This window comes from Ipomoea nil, unplaced genomic scaffold (assembly GCF_001879475.1).
Source record: "Ipomoea nil cultivar Tokyo-kokei standard unplaced genomic scaffold, Asagao_1.1 scaffold1339, whole genome shotgun sequence".
NCBI classification, from domain to species: Eukaryota; Viridiplantae; Streptophyta; class Magnoliopsida; order Solanales; family Convolvulaceae; genus Ipomoea; species Ipomoea nil.
Window position 1 is genome coordinate 234,955 of NW_017617767.1, and position 19,696 is coordinate 254,650.

Consider the following 19,696-nt stretch of genomic DNA (forward strand, 5'->3'; position numbering starts at 1 on the left):
TTCGTTAAAACTGTATAATGAAGCATTCACACGCACACGACACACATGTTAATGTGGTTGGAGACACACATTAAGTTAGTCTCTAAAACACATTAAGGCCATAATGTGCGTTTCACACACGCTTTTTAATTTGTGATCAGTTGAAAGGTTACATATGTTTTTGGATACAATAAGTAGATGGATGAGCCCAACAGCGAAATAGTAGAAGTCTTTATGCTTATTGATTCTGACCAGGATCAAACTTCCCCCAGCACAAGACTTTAATATTTTTTATTCAAATAAAGAAATTCAGAGTATTACTAATCAATAAGGCAAATTGTCTTTGGTTGTTTGTTCGCACACTAAGACCTGACCTTACGCATACTAAATTATTTTTGTGCGCATGTTAGAGATGAAAATCACGCACGCTTGTTAAAGTATTAGCGTAGCGTCAATGGTGTGTGCATTCACGCATGTTAATACATTTGGTCACGCACATTAAGTTTTTTCATAGACGGACATTATAGTATAGTGTTAAAAATCACTCACGCACATTGAAATATTAACATACGCATTTTAAATAATTTTTTGGCGCACATATTATTATTTTTGGAAGGATAATATTTGATTATATCAATAACTGTATACAACACCAATTATAGGTAAATTAAAGATGGAAATAATATATTTTTTATTTTATGAAACTGTTAACACTGAATTTGTCAAATTACTCAATTTAACCTACTTATTCGCCTATAAAAGGGGAGTAACACTCATCAATACATCATAAGTTGTAATCGCATCGATTGAGTCTTTCACACCATTACCATAACCACCATCAGTTCTTCATCGTCGTATTATTTACATTCTTTACAATGTATACCCTACTCATCATACTCGCCCTCATTCTCCTTTTGTTGTCGTTGTAATTTACTTCAATAACAACACATTCTAAACCTGAAATCAAACATCCCTTGATGCAAACTTCCAACCTGAGATTGTTGGAAGTTTGGAATGTTCTCTGCCACAGATTCCACGGCTTCCAGTTTGATAGACGTGGTCTCCCCGCCCATTCAAAGCAGATCCACAGAACGATCAAGAGATGCATTATGGGTGCTGCTAAAGTGGGTATATAGGTCTTTGGAAATCCCAAGAAACTTACAAGCTCGCAGCGTTGAGATTGTTGGGAAATTTGGGATATTCTCCGCAATGGCTTGCAGTTTAATGGAGGTAGTCTTTCGCCCATTCAAAGCAGATCCACAGAACGGTCAAGAATGCATTTTAAGTTTGATGGAAATTTGTGTTTTTTGCGCATTTTAAGTTTTAATGTCACTTATGTTAGATTTTATCTAACGCATGTAACTTCTATTGGCTTTAATCATTGACTAAAGTTTTATTATTTTAGCTAACGCGCATGTTGTTGATTTGTTACGAATATTAAGGCTTAATGTACCGCCCCTTCAATATATATATATATATATATATATATATATATATATATGTATTGTTTTTTAATTTGTGGTATACAAGCGCATTATAATATACGCATATTATATTAAAGGCACATATTATACAATCTGACGCAAATAAAGATTTTACTATAGGCATATTGCGTTCCCTTTTTAACGCACATAAGGTTTAATGCTGCGCAATTTAAATGGTTTATCAACGCATTTTTTAAGCATCGTGATAATCACCAATTTCACCATAATAAACTCCATATTATATAAAACATTAAACAGTGGACAATTATTAAACATCGTGACAGAATCTATATTGATTTGAGATGAGAAGGTGTTCATATTCCTGGCTTATGAACGGGTGCATGTTACCTGTTCTAAAATTACATATGGTTCTATATTAAAAAAAAAAAAATTACATATGGTTCTAACAATGATATAGACCTATGACTTACCTTTAAAATAAGTGACAAGTCTATTTCTTTGTCAGCAATTTTTTCATTTCCAATAAAGGAAGTCTGTTAAAGTTGAACGGTCATTCAACTTATAAAAAATGCACCTATTAAAGCTTTTTCTTTATTGGGTCAAAGTCTGTGAGTATACAATCTCATGCACACTAAGAATGAAATACTGGCATAATAACGCACATTGTGATATCAATAGACGCATTTTAAATTATTTTGCTCTATATAATAAGTTATACATTCAATCATACGCCGCATGTTAAGTGTAGATGTAACGCATATTAGGGCAATAAGTCCCGTTAAGGCGATAATGTTTGTTACACTCACGCTTTTTAATTTGTGAGTAGTTGAAAGGTTATATATATTTTTGGAATACAAGGAATAAATGGATGAGCCCACTGGTGAAATGGTAGAAGTTTTTGAACACATCGGTTTTGCCCAGGATTGAATCCCCCCATAAAAGACATAAAATTTTTTCTTCGAATAGACAACTTCAGAGTATTAACCGTCAAGGCAAATTTATCGTTTGTTCGCACACTAAGATCTGACTATACGCATGCTAAATTATTCCTGTGCGCACGTTGGAGACGAAAATCACGCACATTTGTTAAAGTATTAGCGCATGGTCATTGGTGTGTTTATTTACGCATGCCAATGCATCTGGATACGCACATTAAGTGTGTTCGCACACTAACATTTAAATACACGCATTCTAAAGTATTCTTTAGCGTTTATTAGAGATTAAAATTCACGCAAATTCGTTACGCATGTTAATACAGTCGGTTACGCACATTAAGTTTCACATAGACGAACGTTATAATATAGTGTTAATTAAAAATGGCAAAAAAGATATTTTTTTAATGAAACGGTTAACACTGAATTTCTCAAATTACTTAATTTAACCTAGTTATTCACCTATAAAAGGGGAGGAAAACTCATCAGTACAGCATAAGTTGTAATGGCACCGATTGAGTCTTTCACACCATTAGTACAACCACTGTCAGTTCTTCATCGTCGCATTCTTTACATTCTTTACAATGTATACCCTCCTCATCATACTCGCCCTCCTTCTCCTTTTGTTGTCATTGTAATTGACTTCAACAACAACACATTCTAAACCTGAAAACAAAGCAACCCTTAATGCAAATTTCCAGCTTGAGATTGTTGGGAAATTTGGAATGTTCTCCGCCACGGCTTTCAATTTGATAGACATGGTCTTCTCGCCCATTCAAAGTAGATCCACATGACAGTCAATAGTGCATTATGGGTGCTGTTGAAGTGGGTATATAGATCCTTGTAAAGCCCAGAAATTTACAAGCTCGAATTGGACATGAACGTGGTGTTTTTTTTTTTTTTTTTTTACTATTTTTATGTTTTTGACAAAGGACAGGGAGAATATTGTATTTGGGCAGTTTGCGCATTTTAAGTTTTAATGTCACGTATGTTAGATGTTATCTAACGCATGTAACTTCATTGGCTAAATTTAATAATGCAGTAAAGTTTTAATACAGAAGCCAACTCGCATACTGTTGATTTATTACGCATATTAAGGCTTAATGTACCGCCAATTAAATATATACATATAATGTTTTTTTTATTTTTGGTATACAAGTGTTTATTAAAACACATTATAATATACGCATATTATATTAAAGGCACATGTTATACATTCTAACGCATATAAAGATTTTCATATATGCATATTGTCATAGCCTTTCAACGCTCATAAGGTTTAATGTTGCGCAAGTTAAATGGTTGTTTAATGCTGCGCAAGTTATACGGAGGTTTAATGATGCGCAAGTTAAATGGATTATCAACGCATTTCAAGCATCGTGAAAATTACAAACTTAACCATAATAAACTTGATATTATAAAAACATTAAAGAGTGGACACTTATTACATCAAAACGTAATATTAATAACGTGTGTCCATCATAACATGCATAATCATGTTTAACCTTTCCTCTCCTTGTTCATGAAATTGGCCCCTTCTTTGAGTCGACTTCTTCCTCTTCATCAGCGTCCTCAGCAGCTAGGTAGGCAAGAGCCTCCATTTTCCATGTGTTGAAAGAGACTATTGTGCCTGTAGAATCATCAGAGGTGCTGTCATCAAGCCTGTTGTCAATAAATGCCTCAAACCTTTCTTGGAAAGTTGGATCATTAAGATCCTTCTTCAGTTCTGGCAGATATTCTTTTGGTATGAGGGAAAGGGGTTTTCGGGGTTTCTTCAACTGTTTGACAGAATCCATCTTTCTTTTTTCTTTTGAGATGAGAAGGTGTGAATGTGTGATGGATTATCCATTCTTTAAATATACTCTTCAACATATTACCGGTTGATGAACGGGTGCATTTTAAATGAAATTAAATGAAATCTCTTAAAATAAGTGTCAACTGTATTTCATTGTCAGCAATTTTTTCATTTTCCATAAAGGAAATCTGTTAAAGTTGAATGGTCATTCAACTTATAAAAAAACGCACCCATTAAAGTTTTTTTTATTGGATCTAAGTCAGTTAGTATACAATCTAATGTATATTTAGACTGAAATACACGAATAATAAAGTTTAAATGTGCGCATATTAATCAATAAATTGACTCATATGCTTTTAAGAATATCCCAACGCACATTGTAATAGTAATAGACGCATTTTAAATTATTTTGTTCCATTTATTTTAAGTTGTACATACACGCACACGCATGTTAAGTGTAGATGTAACGCATATTAGAGCAATAAGGTCCGATAGATACGTACTTGGAATTGGAAATAATTGACAAGTCAATTTCGATGTCAGCATTTTTTATATTTCCCATAATGGGAATATGTTAAAGTTGAATGGTCATTCAATCCTTAAAAAAACGCACTTTTTTTATTGGGTATACCGTATATATACGCATAATAAAGAGTTAACATGCGTATATTAATGAATAAATTGACGCATTTTCGTTTAAAAATCCTCCCACGCACATTCAAATATTGATATACGCATTTTAAATTATATGTGCTGCACGTGTTAAGTTATACATACACTCACACGCATGTTAAGTTTAATTGTAACGCATATTATAGCAATAAAGTCCGATAGATATGTACTTGGCATTGGAAATAAGTGACAAGTCAATTTCGATATCAGTAATTTTTTTATTTCCCAAAATGGGAATCTTTCGAAGTTGACTGGTCATTCAATATATTTAAAAAAATGCACCCGTTGATTTTTTTTTAATTGGGCCTAAGTCAGTGAGTGTACAATTTCTTTGCACATGAAGAATTTGCTATATAAACCCACCATTATGCTAGACTCAAACCTGTCACCTACAAACACATTTTTGCTTTTGTACTCTCCTTTTTACAGAGATTTTCAATGGCAGCCGAACTTCACTCTGAAATAGTTGGAAATCAACTTCGTATAGCACTGCGGTGGAATACCATTAGGGTTCGGGTGCTTCGAGTTGTTCGTCTCCCAGAAACAAAAGGTTCTGAAATAATCAAATTTATAGAGTGTGTACTTCACGATGTAGAGGTATTTTTTTTTTACTGTAATATAAATCTTAATATTTTATATTTCTAAAATTTATTGTTGATGCATATGTTTTTTTTTTAAATAATTTCAGGGAACTTTTATTCATATGCACATTCCACAATTGTTTGTGCAAAGGTGCTTCAACAAATTTGAGAAAGGAAAAGCTTATCTACTCAATAGATTTGGCGTGGCCTATAATTCCTACAGAAATAAAATCTCTACTCTCTGGTATATGCTGATGTTCTGTGATAGAACTCGTGCAGGATTATTGAAAGATGCTGATTTCCCAAAATATGTTTATGACCGAGAAGATTATAATTTCGATGAAGAGGTGATCTATTGCATACTTACATTGTTTTCCCTTTATTTTTTATATATAATTCTATTGATGTATTTACAGTTTACTAACTTTCACGAATTGATGGATCAACAGGTGCCTGACGCTCCGGTTGGAAATCTGGCTAATGAGGATTGAATCAATGAGGAGGCTGCGTAATAAGGATGAATAACGACGAAAATATCAAGATTTTATGTGTACTATGTTATTTGTTATTATTTTCGTCATACAATTTATTGATGAATGAAATTTCTATATTATCATTTTATGTTTATTATGATCTATTATGTCATCATTGACGCATTTTCTTTTAAGAATACCCCATCGCACATTGTCATATTAATAGATGCATTTTAAATTATGTTGCTCCATATATTAAGTTATACACACATACGCATTCTAACAATGGAAAGGATTTAAAAATGGAAGAAAAATATTTCAGTATATCAAAGATAAATTAAAAACATAAAAAAATAAAAATAAAAATATTGAAAAATATTTCAATATATCATATATATATTAGTCGATGTAACGCATATTCATTTAAAAATCCCCCACGCAAATTCAAATATTAATATACGCATTTTAAATTATATTTGTTGCACATGTTAAGTTATACATACACTCGCACGCATGTTAAGTGTAAATTGAACGCATATTAGAGCAACAATGCCCGATAGACATGTACTTGTTGGCATTGGAAATAAGTGACAAGTCAATTTCGATGTCAGCAATTTTTATATTTCCCATAATGGGAATCTTCTAAAGTTGACTGGTCATTCAATATGTAAAAAAACGCACCAATTGTTTTTTTTTATCGGGTCTAAGTCAGTTAATATACAATCTCATGCACATTAAGAATGAAAGACGCGCATAATAACGTGTTAACGTCCGCATTTTAGTGAATATAAATTGAAGCACATTATTTTAAGATTAAGAATACCCCATCGCACATTGTTATATTAATAGACGCATTTTAAACTATTTTGGTCCATATATTAATTTATTAGACATACATACGCATTCTAACAATGGAAAGGTATTTAAAAATGGAAGAAAAATATTTCCATATATCAACGATAAATTAAAAACGGAAAAAAAAAAACATTATTTGAATAATAATAGAAAACAGATTCTTCAATGGTTGCGTTTTATTAGGCGTCGAATAAGCAATTCATATTTATCTCAACCGCTAAAAAAATGCACTCATTCACGTACATTAATATCTTAACTAACACACACTAAAGTAGAAACGCACGCACCCTGTACGTTAATTGTGAACGTCAATTTATTTTTAAGTTCACTAAACGGTTAACATTGAATTTCTGCAATTGGTGAATTTTACCAAGTTATTCGTCTATAAAAGTGGAGTATCACCTTACCATACAGCATACATATTGAAACCGTGTCATTTTAGTTTTACAGACCATCATTCATTCTTCGTCATTTTCTTCACATTCATTAGGATGTTTACCCATCCTCATCATACTCGCCCTCCTTCTACTTCTTTGTCAATGTAGTTGATTACAATAACAACGCATTCTAAACATCCCATGGATCAAATACTATATCTCAACCCTGGAAGTTTATATGAGGATGTAAAGGAACTATTAGCGGAGCCGACATCATTTGAGTAGAGCACATGTTATCGTTGTTTTCATCTAAAGAAGCACATTTTAAGCCTGAAAGGATCTTCTTCTGTGGATCTAAATGCTAACTGATTTGGATATTCCATTTAGAGATCAACTTTGTCTGTAAGTTGAATATAACATGTGGGGCAGTCCAATACATCTGGATCAGTTAGATTTTAGATTCATAGAAGTCGATCTTTTCAGGTTTATAATGTGTTGTTTTAGCCCAGACATGCAGCAGGATCCTCTACTCCATTTTGAGATATATCTTTTGGTACCTTAATGCAGGCTTAACCAAAAGGAATATCTCCAAAAGATATACATACGCATTCTAACAATGGAAAGGATTTAAAAATGGAAGAAAAATATTTCAGTATATCAAAGATAAAATTAAAAACAGAAAAAAATAAAAATAAAAATATTGAAAAATATTTCAATATATCATACGCACATTTTATTGCCGTATTAGGCGTATTGGGCGTACGTGTTGCGCATGTTAAGCTTTTTGTTAGTTTTAAATTTTCAGGAATTGTTGTTTAATATTTTTCATATAATTAAAGTAATGGATGAGCTCATTGGCGAAATGGTAGAAGTCTTTGATTGAACCGATTTTGTCCAGGATTGAACCCCTATAAAGACTTAATCTTTTTATTATATTTTATTTGTTTTTTGTTTAATAAAATATAATAAACGCATCTTAAAGTGATATTTCGCGCACTTTAATTGTTTTCTCGACGCACATTAAACTTTTGGCTTTAAAAAATCTCGTATTTCGATGCAATCTAATTAAATGTATATTTACACGCATGTTGTTCTTGTAGCTAGCGCATGTAACAGAGCAAAACAAAGCACATTAAGTCTTTTATACCAATCCGTCTTTACGTAATACTCAAAGATATTTGATGTCAGAACTTTAAGACATTTGTAGTTGGGAAAACGGATAACATTGAATGGTCATTCAATGCCTTAAAAAGCGCACCCATTAAAGAAAATCTTAAAATATCTAATGTGTCTGTAAATCACGCAACATTCAAATCTCAAATCAGTGCATGTGATCAAGTTATTCGCCTATAAATTAGAAGGAAAAACACACAACTGAGCATCAGGTTATTGAAATGGCTATCTCTCACGTTTCTGCACGTACAGAAGAACCATCTTCATTTATTCCTTATCTTCTATGCCCTTTTCATTTTCCTCGCCCTCCAGCTTGTAGTGATTGTAACTAACTACAAAAACAACACATTCTAAACCTGAAACATTATTCGTCAATCTCAGCTGCAAGCTCATCATGCTGTAACCAAACATCATCCAAAGGCTGAGTTGAGCATTGTGGGTGGCTGGCGGTGTGTCGGATGTTGCCGGAACCAGAAGAGATGTCTTCAAAGTACTAGAAGAAATAAATATGTGCAATTGATTATGTATGTACCATTTTATCTGCAAATTATTTCATAATCAAACAAACGCACTTTTAAGTTTTGCAATCGCGCATATTAGACTTATTTTTAACGCATCCTATATTAACTATTAAATAAACGCATATTAGAAAAAGAAAGTGTTAAACATTGTCTTTGCCCAGATTACGCATATTAAGCTTTAATGTCGCGCAAGTTAAATGTTAATCGACGCATGTAAAGACTTTGGCATTTACCACGGACCAAAGTTTCTATACATAAACCAGCGCACATTCTGTTTCCGTATTACGCATATTAAGCTCTAATGTAGCGCACGTTAAAAGTGTAATCAACGCTGATTAAGAATTAACTGCACGCAGGTAAAGTATTAATGACACGCACTTTAAGCTAGTAGCAGTGATTGTTAAACACAAATCAGTGATAAAAACAAAAACTAGTAATAGCTGAACATTAAATTCAAGTATCTCAACTGTAAAAAGCGTTCTGAAATGAGTTAACTAAGTATTTGTGTTTCATATTTGCTATCTATTTTCGTTCTCGACTGTAAAGGCGTTGTAAAAATAGTCTGCTATGCCTTTTTCTTACCCTTTTGCTTGTCCTTATTTTTGGGGTTAAGTGGGCAAGTCCTGGTGTCATGTTGATCTCCTCTAACACCACAAAAATTGCACCTCCTGCCCTTTTCTTTTTCCATTGCCAACTCCTTGCTGCTTTTGATACGTTTGCTGCTGCCCTTGTTCTTTGCATGTTTCGGTGGAAGTATATTGATCTCTGAAATCTCTGTTGATCTACAAAAGTATTCTATAACAGTCTTCCTGCTGTGCTGAGGGGATAACTTTTCCTTTCCTGACATTAGCAGCCGTTTCTGTTCATTAATCACTTGTGAAAATGCAGCCAATTGCTCCATGTTTGAACCTGCTAGATCAATACAACAGTGTACATCTGCCCACAGTTTGTTCAGCATCATCTTCTTTTCATCCTTTGGTCCATTCTGATCATAAATGACACCATCTATTTCAAATGTAGCCTTTAAAGATGCATCCTTAGTCCATCGATTAACCACATACCTCAAAGGGATCTTTTCAAGGTCTCTAAAGACCACAAATATGTGTCTACACAACAGTCCAACCATCTCAAACATCTTGCAACTGCATTTGGCCTCATGGTCATTTAAATTGTGCACCATAGTAAATATTTTGTTCTTTCCATCCATAATATCATATAGTGCAACATTCCACCGTCTTCTCTAACACTGAAAACCATACATTTCAAACAGGAGGCACATATTTCTTCCTGAACTTGATAGAAAACAGTAATGGTGTAGATGATTGAAGCGTGTTTTTCGATCCCCAGAGGCGTCTTCATATCTGGATTGTAGCCTTCATTGTCACTGTTGTGCTTTGCGTTTGTGTTACGTTGTGATTTAAGAGCACTGTCAAAGTTCATCATGAATTCAACTAGGCTAGACTGTGGGCCAGTAAAACGGCTGTACGTGTAGTTCTCACTTTCGGAACGAGACGTTGTCCTGAGTAGACCCCCCATAAAGTCATCTCTAAAATAGGCTGGGATCCAATGGTTTCTAGCCTCAAACATAGTTGTAAACCAATTGTGTTCGACTAAGTTGTACTTTTCCATGAGCTCTCTCGTTTCTCAAAATCAGGAGGTTCCAAACATGATGTCCAAATGATTGAGTTCAGTTTGTTCTTGAACTCCTCATTCTTGTTCAACGTAGGACCCGCCTTTTCCCCAACTTTACACATAATGTGCCACATGCAGTAGCGATGCCTGGCTTGCTTGAAAACTCTTGGAATCGCCACTTTCATAGCTGGATCTTGATTAGTGACAATTATTCTTGGTTCCATACCCATTGCCTTTTTAAAATTCTCAAGGAGCCAAACATAAGACTCGATGTCTTCTTTCAACAATATTCCAACGCCAAATTTTTATACATTTTTTATGGTTATCAACTCCGGTAAAGGGTGTAAAAACCAGATCGTACCTACAAGACAAAAAGCGTCATCACAGTATACAGGTGTCAAACTGGCGCACTTAGAGCATTAGCGTGACGCACATTAAGTCTTAAAAATGCAGACACATGTACTGGAAGTCTAATTCTGGATGTTATTCATTAATATGCGCGACATTAGTGTTTAAGATGCGTGGTATAAAGCGACAATGTGCGCTTACTTATATTACAATTCTTTTCAAGTAAACAGTGAACATGTCTAAATCTTAACCTGGCTCAACATATCAAGCAATGCTTAATGTGAATTAATTAATGAAACGTACGCAAGAATGTGAATAGAATCATACCTGTTGGTTGAATATGTGGCATCAAAAGAGACAACATCTCCAAATGCAGCAAAATTCTTTTTTGACATTGGATCTGCCCAAAACAGTCTACTCATCTGCTCATCTTCATCAACTTCGTAGTCAAAAGCAAATGCAGGGCACATCTCTTGTTTTTTAATAAGATTATGCACGAGTATTTGTGCATAAGCACCCAATATGTATGCTCTGAGATCCCTTCTGACATTTTTAAAGTCCACTACAGTTGCCCCAACTTCAGAGCAATCCCCCACAATCTGAATGTATAAACCGTGTGATTTTGATGCTCCAATATTTGCCTTAGCACAATCTAGTATAAACTTCTGATGAACACTGGAGATGTTTCTATTTCCCTTTAGGAACTGCCTTGCAAGAACAGAAGACATGTTGTGATTGTGTTGTTCAATAAATGTCTTAACTTGGTATCCAGCTGCTCCAATGTACTTAAAAATAATCCTAGCTCTGCAACCAGTTCTATTTGAAACCCTCTGCCGCTTTGGATGCGAAGGACCTTCCCCTGCATCTGCAGTTGGTTTTGAGTGACAATGTTGAGCACCCGTATGCTTAAATCCCTCTCTATTGCAAACGATTTGCTTTTGAATTTTCGTCTCGTCGCGTGCTGTAGTGAGGGAACTAGACCTCATGTCAAACCCGACTTTGGCAGCATAATTGTTGTAGAATTCAATACCGGCATCCAATGTTTAAAAAATCATGTCAACCGCTGGTTTGATTTCATCTTCACAGTGCGGAGTCCAATACTGCGTCATTCCAGTAGATATGGTCAATGTATAACCGTTGCTGCTGCTGCTGGGGCTCAAACTGGGGTTGTTCAGAGATTGCAACTCACTGGGAACTGTAACACATAAGCATGAAGTTATTATTGCGTTGTTGTGAGCCTTTACGTGCGTAGTGTGAATACTTAATATGCGTTAATTTAATCAGATCATTGTCAATATGTCAAGTTTATAAAATACAAGAGTACGTGCGTCAGGTGAGCACTTAACGTGCGTCATGGTAATAGTTAGAGTGCGTATGTTGAACAGTTAACATACGTAAGTGTTTTTTAAAATGTTAGGTCATTAGTTAACGTGCGTCAGTGAGTCCATTAACATTAACATGTGTTTGGAAAGCAATGAACGTGCGTGTGTTTAACAGATAACATGCGTAAGGGTTCTTTAAAATTTTACGCCGGTAATTAACCGGCATCAGTGAAAACAGTAATATGTTCATCTGTAAAAATTAACATGCGGCTTTAGGCTCGGTATAATTAAAGTAGGTCAGTAATTCAGTTGCTAAGTTGCATGCATGTAGTTTTTTAATGTGCGTGTAATTAAGACAAGAAGGAGGCCAATACAAGAGCAGATAAAATTAATTCCAAATAAGCGATAAAATTCGTGTAATACCTTGATCGAATTCTTCCATTCTTGATCGGTTGACGTTGTTGCTGGGTTTAGGTTTTCATTTGAAGAATAAGCTATTGAACGATGAAGAGAATAGATTTTATTGTCAATTTCGTAGATATTGCAAAATCGTCTCAGATTAGAAAAGATCGGAAATTAGGAATCAATGATGAATTTTGAAAATGTGCAAAGAAGAAGAAGATCAGTAATTTTGAATTTTTTTTAATATAATCAAAAGGACCAAAATGCCCCTAATGAGCAATTCGCGTTCATATTTTGCTGATAATCTTATTCGTTGGATCAACTGCTACGTAAAGCTTAGATTCAACCTCATTTCTCACAGGAAGGACTAAATGCACGCAAGCCCTTCCCAATCCCTATATATATATATATATATATATATATATATATATATATATATAGGGAAGGGTTCAGGTGCGGGTATAGCTTCCCGTGCGGTTGTGCTGTTAAATATGAGCAGTTGATCAAATTTAGATCAACGACTCAAATCAATGAAAATTAAAAAAAAAAAAAAGAAAAAAAAAATGCTTGCCAAAGCCCAGTGTGCGAATACCAGGAAGGCGAGGAGGAGACTCATTCAACTCATCAACTTTATACTTTGAATTTGGATTTCTCCTTTTATTTTGCTTAGGAGTAGCGCAGCTTTGATGGAGGGTTTTGGCAAAGCCCAGGGCAAGTCGGAGGCTTGGTGCACCTTAAGTGTTAGATCTTAATCACAAACTCACGCACTTTAAGTACAAAACCCATACACATTAAGCACAACCTCACGCACATTAAGTACAAAACCCACACACTTTAAATATTAACTCACAGACTTTAAGTTTCAACAACCAAGTACAAAACTCACGCACATTAAGTACAAAATCCACGCACATTAAGCACAAACATCACGCACATTAAGCACAAAACTCACGCACTTTAAGTATTCACTCACAGACTTTAACTTTTAACAACTATTCACGTTAAGCACATCCCCACGCACATTAATCACAAAACACACGCACATTAAGCACAAAACTCACGCACATTAATCACAGATCCGCTCACCTTAATTTTGACCTAGATGCAAAAATTAAAAAATTTCCACCGCGTTTTTTTTTTAAACATTGATAATCCTTGACGTTGATTAAAGCGAGATGAATGGCTCAGATTAAACCGCACAACCGCACCTGAAGCCCTCACCCGCACGAGAACCTAAATCTATATATATATATATATATTTTTTTTTATTATTATTATTATTATTATTATTTTTTATTATTATTTTTTTTTGACAACAAACGTTTATTGGCAACGAATAGCCCGCCGCGTGGCAAAACCCCTGAGATCATACAAAAAGGCCAGCTTTGCCTGAGTAGGCAAAGCATGCAGAGAGGTAAAAATTCTCGATGAGTTACAATTTAGACTAGCTGTTGCAAGAGCGTCAGTTACATGATTAGCTTCCCTGTAAATATGTCTAATATTCGAACCCCAGATCGGATGTAAGATATGTATATATATATGTATATATATATATATACATATATATACACACACATATACATATATATATATATATATATATATATATATATATATATATATATATATAACCTCTTCTGTTCGTTTACTTTTCTAACGACAGTTGTATAAGCAATGGTAGATGAAAACACAAAATCTGATTACAATCATGTGGCATTCGTATATATAGTAGTGCCCTTCTAACTTCTAAGGAACGATTCTTATATAATACTTATTACACCACACTAATGTTGACTTTTCCTACTCTTCATTTCTTTTCCACTAAGCCTATCCTTTCTCTGTATTTCTTGACTTTCTTGGTTCTAGGATCTCCCTTGATTTCATCTGCCTCCAAGCTACCGGGCAATGAAACAGACAAAGTTTCACTCCTTGAATTCAAGAAAATGATCAAAGATGATCCATTTGGTGTCATGGCCTCTTGGAATGAGACCATTCATTTCTGTGAATGGCATGGTGTTTTGTGTGGCTGCCGCCACATGAGAGTCATGGTTGTATATCTCACTTCCTTGAAATTGTAGATTTTTCATACAACAATCTTGCGGGCAATATTCCATCCGAGCTTGGCACCCTAACTGATCTTCGAGCCCTTTCTTTTCATCACAACAACCTTAGTGGTAAAATCCCTCATTCTCTTGGGAATCTTTCATTGCTTAATTGTTTTGATGTCTCCATTAACAACTTATTTGGAGAAATACCTTATTCTCTATGTAGATTATCTGAACTACAATACCTTTTAGTTAGCCAAAATAATTTGAGTGGCACTATACCCCCTTCTCTATTCAACCATTCATCCATGTTGGCTATTGATATGGCACTGCTGGAAATCTCGCGTTTTCCGTCCAACAAATATTGGACGGAAAACGCAATATATTGGTCGGAAATGACGTTTTCGTCCAACATACCGACCAAAAGGAACGTTCGGAAAAACCTCCGTCGGAGATTCTGTCCAACTACAATTTTTGGTCGGAAATAGCGTCCAACGAACAAAAATTGGACGGAAATTCCGGAAAGTAACCCACCATTTTCAAAACGTGGGAACTTCCAACCAACTTTGTGCATCGGTCGGAAATTCCGTCCAACTACGTTCGTTGGTCGGAAATTCTGACCTAGCTTTGGACAGAAAACTCACCTATTATATTTTGTTATTTTCCTTCCAACCGTTGGTAGGAAAATCCTAAATCATATAGAATATTTTTATTATTTTTATATTACCATAATTTTATTTAATAACTGTTGTTAATAAGTTATGTCATCAACAAATTAATGAACACACTAAATTGAAAATTTGATAATATATTTAAACATCAAAATTATTTACAACAAAAATTATGTTCATGTTCATAAAAAAAAACATAAAAAAAAATATATACTACTTGATTGATACTCCGTACTACTTAAGTATGAAAATATACTTATTTGATACTACGTAAGTATGCTCGCTGCACCCAAATAAGCCTTCAAATCCGGCACTGCTTCAATGCTTTGATCAATGCAGCATCCACAACCTCCTTCAATGAAGTTGATCAAAAGTGTAGACCTTCACCAAAAATGGACCGTGATATAAGTAATCTAACACAGAATGAGTAGATACCTATGCATTTTACAAAATGACTAGAAAATTAAAGGAATTCCTTTTATGTTTAAGTAATCTAACACAGAAAAAATAGAAAACTTCTGAATTCTTACATCCTAATTCTAAAGTTTGTTTAGTAAATTAAAGGAATGTCTTCATCTGTTCATCCAACAAATAAGTTTTAGCTGGACACTAAATTAATTTGCAGTTCATGTGAATGTGTGAATGTGATATAAAAGGGAATTGTTCATAAGCATATCCTATGGCACTCAAAACAACTCAAAGAAACACCTCAGATGACTAGTTAATTTATTTGCAACTCTATTGAATTCCTCTTCAATACCATGCAATTAAATGTTAACTTCAAGATTAGTGATACTCCACAATTGTTCAAAAGATCACCATTGCTACATCCAAAGAAGCCAGATATGCAAGTAAAGGAAAGTAAGAGGAGATGAGTCTAGATGCAACACTTAAAACATACAAATTTAAATTAAGTTTAACACACACTCTACTTGCAATATTCACTAAGGTCATATAGGTAATAGATCTCTCAAGTATAATATTTAAAACGTTTAAAGCACAATATAATAGTTTACAAAATAACAAAAGTAAAGATGTTTCTCAAACTATCACTACTCACTTTCAAAATAACAAAAGGAGGATTCTCAAAGTAATAATAACTTTCAATCATCAATCATTTCCGAACATAACCTTTCCAAAACTCATTTGCAACATATATAATATAAGCACAGAGAAATACAATTTCATATTTGTTCATAAACACTCCCAGGATATAATATAGATATGGAGGAATCAATAACATCATATACATAGCTCATTATATAATATAATCATTTCAAGTACAGATATTCTCAAATTCATTCTCATTATATATAATACAAACCTAAACCAAATGCCCCCTAACAGTTCAACAATCAATAATGGAGAATGTGACACTAATGATTAAATTTTAATTTAAAATAAAAAGAACTCAACATCAAAATTCTCAAAGGAAACTAGCTAAAGACAAATATGAAAAAGCATCTGGAATTAAACCATAAACCCTATCTATCCCTGAAAGAAAAAATTTGATCTTTGACTGATAACTGTACCATTAGCAATTGTAAGAAAAAAATAATAAGTGTCTCAAACTTCCATGTTTTATTACCCCAATTTCCTTCAGTTGAGCATCCACAGAAGCCTTCTTAGTGTTCTCCCATGCTGCAATAGCAGACAACTTTTTGTGCGCCCGGATCATCATTGTTAAATATAATGTACGTGATTATTCAGTATTATACACTTTCTATGTACTTGATAAAATTTAAAATTCAACACCAAATTAAAACAAGTGGAAAATTAAATTAAAGTAAATAAAAAGCCTGGAATGGCAGGGAAGGGGAATCATACTTGTTATCAGCTTTATCTTTCTCATTCTCTTCCCAATCTTTGATCAAAGCCAATCTCTTCTCTAACTCAAGCTGTGCCAAAGCAGCATCTAACACGTATAGTACAACAAGGGAACATCACTTTCAAACACAAAATTTTTAAGGCTTCAACCAGCATCAGTGTCTTTGTTTCAATATACAACCCAACCATATATGTTATTTGATTTCTACCATGTAACACTAGTACCCAGATCACCTAGTACAACTAAATACACACAATACATATCGCAGTTGATCGGCACCGTACAAAAATCAAATATAAATATAAATAGCAACTGAAAAATATTAGAGAGACTGAGAGAAGAAAATAACACAGAGAATCTCATTTATCTCATTGATACCTAATTCATCAAACTAACTAATAAACTTCATGTGATTGAAGACTACACACCCTTATTAATCATTAATTTACTCAATTCATCAAAGAACAACTAGATAACACATCCTTGTTTTCTTTATCCTATAATCTTATTGAAAAGAAAAAATAGGCAGCAAAGTGCCTACTATTAATATCAGCATTGAATAACTCCTAAATGTAGCCTGTGAAAATGAGGTTTTAACAAGAATTCCACAATAGAAACTAAGAAAAGCTAATCAGTTACATCTTAATATAATATGTTCAATTCCTACAGAGTAAAATGTTACAATTCGCACCATGACCTCTTATTTAGCTTGTCAAATGAAAGATAAGTTATTAATATCAATATAAAATGATTCAGAGCTCTTGCAAAAACAAGATTTGTAATTTTAGAGTCTTTGCGGACTTCCGTCAAACACTATAGAGACAGCCGATAAAACCGTTCAATTGACGCCTTAAGAGCATCTCCAATGTAGCGGTAAAACGGCAAAAATTCACGCCATCTCACCATCTCTCTTAATTTGTGATGTCCAAGGTGAATCTGCATTACGGTATAACGCCAAAATATTTGGCGTTAATGAACAGTGCCGGCGCGGCACTGTTCATCCACGCCAAATATGAGTGGGGCTGCAAAATTACATCTCTACCCTTATTTTTTTTTTCTAATTCCAAATATATCCTTATTTGTTTTGCATGTAAATTTTATATTTTGTTAAATATTTATATTTAAAGTTTGTAAAATAAATATAAATTATACCATTTTAAAGATCTCATCGAGACGATTAAAACAAGACTAATATTGAATATATATTAATTAAAATTTCAAATATGTCATACATAAATAGAACAAAATAAAAAATAAAATACATAGACATAATATTGATATTAGAGAATAAAATAAAATAAATAATTTCCTAACCTACTCTCACTTTAAAAATTAATGTTAATAAAAATTATTATTTACATCACAAGTTATATTGTATATTAAACTAAAGTAGTTTAAATTAAATTATATTAAACTAATTAAATTTGAATTAATAATTGCGAAATCAAATTATTTTAGTGTAAAAATTTGGTGTTTTGGTGTTTTGGTGTAATTGGGTTGGAGATGAATAAAATTTGGTGTGAGAATATGCTGAGAATATTCCTTCTGATGTGACATTTGCTGGAAAAATTTGGTGTTTTGAAGTTAGATTGGTTGGAGATGCTCTAAGCAACATTGAAGGACATGAAATTAACAGTCAAATGGTTAAACAATCATCTAACAATAGAAGCTGTCATCCTTTAAAAAACAAAAAACAAAAACAAAAACAATAGAAACCATCATGAATTACAGAATCACCCACAATTTTACCTTACTCGGCAGTACTGTCGATGAGTAGTGATTGAACAAGAAAGGTTGCTTCATCTTGAACTAGAGCTCAGCCTTGGTTGCATCTTCCTCAGACTCACCGTGACTCCGTGAGCGAAGTCGCAGGATCTCGGGGCAGAGAAATCGTACACCTCGTCGGCCCGGAAGGCACTCGGATCATCCTCCGTCGCTATTGAGGACTAGGAACGCATATTACATAATATGTGAAAAGCATAGAAAGAACTTCTAATTTTGAAGATAATCAAGCTCTTACATTGTATGGGTTTAAGCATGGAAGCTTGTCGAACCCTAGCTACCATCAAGTTACCTTGAGAAATACTGTCAAAAAAGAAGAGAAGAAAAAACTAAAAAATTACCATATGGTTAGTTAGTGATGATACCTAGAAAAATCCACAAAGTGATTTATGGTAAAGAGAAGGGAAATAGAGAGTGAACATAAAGAGAGATGGTGTCCGTGAGAGATGCAGGAGAGATGAAAAGAGAAGGGGAGGGAGATGAGTGACTGTAAAATTCTATGTAAATTGTAAAAGAGGCGCTCAAAAACAAAATTTTGTTGGTGGGAATTAAATTTGAGTGAAATAATTTTCAGATATCAATAGTGAGAGTAATAATATTTTTTATATCAATAGTGAGAGTAGACTTTTAAAATAAGTATAAAATTAAAATTTGGTCACTAAAACATAAATCTTTAACGAGAGTAATTTTTAACCGTCACAAAAACTATGCAAATACTACATTTAGTGATGGGATTTTCTACCCGTCACTAATTTTTTGTCACTACAAATTGTTTTTCTTGTAGTGAGAAGGGAGAAGGGCATCCTTGGGCGACGTATTATGTTTGGGCGAAAATTACTCCGTATTTTTTGTTTGAGAGGGAA

General features: G+C 33.7%; 2 protein-coding genes and 1 long non-coding RNA gene across 3 annotated transcripts; all 3 read right to left on the bottom strand.

Moving 5' to 3' along the window:
• Positions 1-9,368: 9,368 nt before the first annotated feature.
• On the bottom strand, positions 9,369-10,390 carry LOC109185671 (protein FAR1-RELATED SEQUENCE 5-like). Its single transcript, XM_019335629.1, has 2 exons — positions 10,029-10,390; positions 9,369-9,945 (listed from the first exon to the last, which is right to left on the bottom strand). Exons 1-2 carry the CDS (start codon positions 10,388-10,390, stop codon positions 9,369-9,371), a joined length of 939 nt encoding a protein of 312 aa, XP_019191174.1.
• Positions 10,391-10,413: 23 nt separating this feature from the next.
• Positions 10,414-11,769, bottom strand: LOC109185673 (protein FAR1-RELATED SEQUENCE 5-like). The gene is made up of 3 exons (XM_019335630.1): positions 11,111-11,769; positions 10,787-10,796; positions 10,414-10,668 (listed from the first exon to the last, which is right to left on the bottom strand). The coding sequence occupies exons 1-3, from the start codon at positions 11,767-11,769 to the stop codon at positions 10,414-10,416; spliced, it is 924 nt and encodes a 307-aa protein (XP_019191175.1).
• Positions 11,770-17,044: 5,275 nt separating this feature from the next.
• On the bottom strand, positions 17,045-19,272 carry LOC109185657. The gene is made up of 3 exons (XR_002055011.1): positions 19,175-19,272; positions 18,801-18,987; positions 17,045-17,138 (listed from the first exon to the last, which is right to left on the bottom strand). It is a non-coding gene; the product is annotated as an uncharacterized LOC109185657 (long non-coding RNA).
• Positions 19,273-19,696: the final 424 nt, after the last annotated feature.